The sequence below is a fragment of the Cupressus sempervirens genome, chromosome 10, assembly GCF_028749045.1.
Source record: "Cupressus sempervirens isolate cs-2001-9-10 chromosome 10, ASM2874904v1, whole genome shotgun sequence".
Taxonomy (NCBI): Eukaryota; Viridiplantae; Streptophyta; class Pinopsida; order Cupressales; family Cupressaceae; genus Cupressus; species Cupressus sempervirens.
This window is the reverse complement of record NC_143127.1, coordinates 322,843,892-322,848,839: the sequence shown is the minus strand read 5'-3', so window position 1 is coordinate 322,848,839 and position 4,948 is coordinate 322,843,892. Positions and strand designations below refer to the sequence as shown.

At 36.8% G+C, this 4,948-nt stretch overlaps 1 protein-coding gene across 1 annotated transcript; it reads right to left on the bottom strand.

Moving 5' to 3' along the window:
- Positions 1-2,723: 2,723 nt before the first annotated feature.
- LOC149533918 (UDP-glycosyltransferase 83A1-like) lies at positions 2,724-4,590 on the bottom strand. Its single transcript, XM_089804865.1, has 2 exons — positions 3,854-4,590; positions 2,724-3,753 (listed from the first exon to the last, which is right to left on the bottom strand). The coding sequence occupies exons 1-2, from the start codon at positions 4,356-4,358 to the stop codon at positions 2,831-2,833; spliced, it is 1,428 nt and encodes a 475-aa protein (XP_089660991.1). The 5' UTR covers positions 4,359-4,590; the 3' UTR covers positions 2,724-2,830.
- Between the last annotated feature and the right edge of the window lie 358 nt (positions 4,591-4,948).

Here is a 4,948-nt window from a genome sequence, read left to right as displayed (position 1 = left end):
ATAGCTCCCCTTCTCTTCTTTTTCTTTATGTATCCTCTATATATAATTATCTCTACCATCTCTATTCACCCCTCTCTTTTTTTGTCTTTATAAATTTATTTTCTTCTCTATATATCCCTCTCCTCCATATCAATCTCCAAGTCTATCCTTGTCTTCATCCCTACCTCTATCTCCTAACTACCTTCTTCATCACTCTTTCTACCTCTATATTGTCTCTCTCTATTGCTTTCTGTTCCTCTATCTCTCCTACTCTATATTTCAAACATAACATATATTATTATATTTCAATATGTTATCATATTTTATTAGCATTTACTTTCATATATAATTTATAAACTAAATCTCCGCCCTTAACATCTCTATATGAGCAATTCACAAGCTTCCATACAAGCATCCAAGAACAATAATTTTCATCGAAGCTCCACATATACTGTGTAATGGTTTCATCACTCTCCAACATTACTCTACAAAGAAATTTGCTATCTCAAACCTTCCCTTGTGTGTGTATGGAAACTATCATATTGGTGGTCTTTACCAAATGTAAGAGCCCACTCCTATCAAATTTAAATTATCCTTCACTATTTGATTTTCTATCAATCCAATTAGACCCCCAAGGCTCCCCCACTCATTCCACGTGATAAAGAACCAAATCACCATCTCCTTCCAAAGAATGGTTGAATTTTCGTAATGAGATGTTTGTGTGTGAAGCCCCGGATTTGTAGGATCCTTCATCTCCCTACTAAATCTAAGTAAACAATGCTTATGGAAATTACACGACATTTTATTATTTCTTCCCATTTGTTCATCAATCTATATGATCTATGGTTCAAATAAAGTTTAGATTATATTTGTAATATTCAATGAGAAACAATTTGATTTCTTATTGTTTGGGAATGTGGGGTAATTTATTATATCACTTATGAGTCACATTTAATTTTTGAGTCATGCTTGCAAATTTTAGGAATGTTATTTAAATCTTGTATCTTATCCATTATAAAGTATATTTTATCATATGATCTACACATAACAATCTAATAGTTTGACGCAAGTTGTACAATATTGATGATGGGTTATATTTAAACACATTTCATTTTAAAAACCTTTCAATATATCAAGTGAGTTTCATTGGCATGGTATACTTTTGATTTGATAGTTTTCAGATTTATAATTTTTAAACATATCAACTGAAATTTCATAAAATGTGTAGAAAATTATATGTTAAATATGATCACGTTTCATGTAAAAAAAAATCATATGTATGAAGATGATAAGAGATATAGAGACATGGAGAAAATAATAGAAGAAGATGGAGGTGGAGGTGTAGGCAGAGATAAAAATAGAAATGAACACACAAAGGGAGGGATGGAAGTAGATAGAAAGAGAGAGAAATAAAGATATTGATTATTTCTCTAGTTGGAGTCTTTTACTAGTTCTTTGAGCATTCTTCTGGCTCCTCGTGTTCATATCCAAATCAATGAGGCTTATTTTTACCTTAGATGTAGGGTTTTATTATTTTTTGGGGGCTTGAGCCAGGGCCAAGGTCCATGGATATTTGGGAAGTGATAGTAGCTAGTAGGTTGGCCAAAAGCAATGAGTTTAAGGAAAGGTGGTAGTTGTAAAGTTTATTCATGAAACCCTAGGAAATAAGATAAAAGGATTTATCTTGCTCTTTCTTTTTCCTAGCCTTATAGACATAGTCTTCAATGGAATTCAAAATAAGATTTAATCACCCTATAATAATGTCTAAAAATTTGTCACTCCTTTTACGTCATCTAGATTTAAAGTATTTTTCTATTAATTATATTTCAAATGCTCCTAAAGGACGAATTTTGAATGTCAATGGATATAGGAGATATGCAAGTGAATATATTTAAATAAAAATACATAACATCAAATAATGCAAATATTGATTTGGTTAGCTCCAATCTATAGTAGGAGAGGCAAGTATTGACCACATTTTAATAAGAATTTCAGGAAGGTTGAACTACTTACATTAAATCAACTTTGATATTTTCAAAATGACAATTTGTAGTCAAATGATTGTGATTATATGAAAGATGGATATTTATATAGACCAAAATTTTTAAATAAATGTTATAGAGGAAGAATTATAGCTATCAAGCTTTAGTTGTATAGTTTTCTAGTAAAAATCATTGATTCATGTTTCATGAGTAGTGACTGACAAGAAACCATCTCTAATTAGATTGAGTGGAACACTCAGCCCTCATTGCATCTAGGTGATTCTCACTAAGGCTAAGTATTGAACCTTCTTGGAAGGTCACCCATCCCAATACTACTACAATTGAAGCACACTTAATCACCGAGTTCCTCCAATGTTAAAGCACACTTAGCTTGGTATCCCATTCAGGAGGAAACTAAGTGGACTTAACCTTGGAAGGTGTAGTATTGAGATGGGTGACCTCTCTATAAGACTTACCTTTGCAAGCATCACCTAAATGTAATGATAGAATTGGTTGTTTTAAAAATTAAAAAGAATGTTTTAATTAGTATATATTGATATATATGATGTAATTTTTGTGAAGTTAGATTTAAGTTTATTTTTATACACATTCTATACATTTGTTTACATATTATCTATATTACCTATTTATCTAAATTTTGATACGTAAATAGAATACTTAGCCCTCATATGTGTATGATCGCTTCAATGGTAGAGGTGTTGCAAATCAGTCACTGTTAAACATCACACATTAAGTAGAAAATTAAGCCTGGAAAAGGTCATTCAATTCTAACTATTTAACACTTTTAACCTAGGAATCACGCCTTAGAATATAATGTTTAAGCTACAAGCTGCCTGAATCTTTGTCATTCAATCAATAGTCTTCTTCATCTGGTGAAGAAGTATACTGTAGTTGTTGAACGAGGACCCCCCCTGCTTCATAGCATCTCTACTGGTTCTCATTAATTTGGTGACTTGCCTCCTTATCTCTGCGCCATCTTCTCCCCGAAGCATTCTGTCAAGAGCTTTATCAATCTCCCCCTTCTCTATTATTCCATCCTTATTCGATTCCAAAGGCAGTCCAATCTTCCAGACATCCACAATATATGTGCGGTTAAGAAACTGATCAGCGAAATAAGGGGAGCAGAGCATGGGCACACCCATGGTGATGCTCTCCTGTACAGAATTCCAACCACAATGAGTCACAAAGCAAGCTATGGATGGATGAGACAACACCCTCAACTGTGGAGCCCATGAGACTATGCAGCCTCTTTCTCTCACGCATTCAAGAAACCCTTCCTCCAAAAGGGGTTTGCTTCCCTCCATTAGATCAGACCTCACAACCCACAGAAATGGTCTTTGGGCAGCCTCTAACCCCGCCGCGAACTCCTCCACTTGGGTTTGGCTCCAAACAGCCAGGCTACCAAAGGACACGTAGATCACAGATCGGGTACTCTGTTTGTCCAGCCATTCTAGACATTCCATATCATCTGCCCAGAAGCTTGGGAGGGCCCTGCTTGCAGTAGTCCTCTTCTCCCCCTCGATCAGAAACTCGTCTGGAATCATAGGACCGATTGGGTATACGCTCACTTCTCTGGATAACTCTTCTACCACTGGCGCCTCAAGCTCATAAAAGGAATTGCTGAGGACCCACTTGATCTGCTTTATATCTTCTCCCATTCGAATGCCTCTCTTAAACATCTTCTCCCCGCTGTACAACCATGGGAGATCTACAGAGCGCAGCGGCGGCATGGAGGGTATATACTTCATTTTCTCCGCTTCTTTGGGAGCTCCTTCAATAGCAAAGAAACACAAGACCGGTCTCATAAGAACAGAAAAGAAAGATATAATTATTGTAAGTACTAATTAAGAGCATTGGGTGTCATGTCTTACCATGTGGAGAAAGGATGCCAAGAGAGAGAAGCCTGGGAGCAAAGCAGCGGATGGCACAGTTGGCGACAAGCGATGTATGGAAAGCGAAGAGGGGAACGTGATAGAGATCGGCCACCGCTTTTAACCCAGAACACGTCCACACATCAGCTATTATGCCGCTGATTTTTCGCTCTTTTTCCCTCTCGTTTATCTCCTCAATCAGCCTCTCAATCACGGACGGTGCCATGCTGTTTTCCAATGACTGCAATAGATTTCGAATGTCGGTGCGTTTGTCATCGGGCGGTAATCCGTCAGGAATTGATATCATTCGGATGTTGTCAAGGTTATTAGGGTTAGGGTTTGTATTCGTGGATTGCAATATCCGGTTGTGAGTGAAATCGGTGTTGAGGAAGGTAACGCTGAAACCATCGGAGACGAGCTTCCAGGCGAGCTGCATCATGGGATTAATGTGGCCCTGTGCAGGAATGGGGATCATAAGAACATGTCCTATGCTTTTCCCACCCATATTAAGTTTTCCAGGCCTCCTGATTCCTTCAACAGAAAACAGGACAATCACCGATAGATCTTCCCAACGAGTCGGAGAGTAAATGACCTGAAACGCTTTTCACGGAGAGCGCACATTTACAAAACAAAAAGAGACTTCTGCCTATGAGCGGACGCTATGAGTATCCATCTGTTTTGAAGACTATGACAATTCAATCCTTAACACTTGATGTTAAAAAAAAATCCCGAGGGTTACCTTAGAAAAAGTTCCATTAAATTATTAAATAACATTAATTTGTTTTTATTTGAAGGATATTGTTATGTTAGGAGCAAAGTTAGGGTTAGTGTTATGATTAAAATTAGGGTTAGGTTTAGGCTTTAGTAAGGTTTAGAGTTAAGGTTAGGGTTAGAGTTAGAATCAAGGTTCGAGTTCAAGTTAGAGTTAAAGTTAGGGTTAGGGTTAGAGTTAGAGTTAGAGTTAGGGTTTGAGTTAGGGTTAGGGTTAGGGTTAAGGTTAGACTTAGAATTAGAGTCAGACTTAGAGATAGAGTTACGGTGAGAATTATGGTTAGGGTTAGAGTTAAGATCAGAGTTGGAATTAGGGTTAGAGTT

Coding starts and splice junctions, on each gene's coding strand:
- LOC149533918 (XM_089804865.1), bottom strand. CDS start 4,358: ATGGGTGGGAAAAGCATAGGACATGTTCTTATGATCCCCATTCCTGCA. Junction 3,754..3,853: donor TGGCATCCTTTCTCCACATG/GTAAGACATGAC, acceptor TTGCTATTGAAG/GAGCTCCCAAAGAAGCGGAG.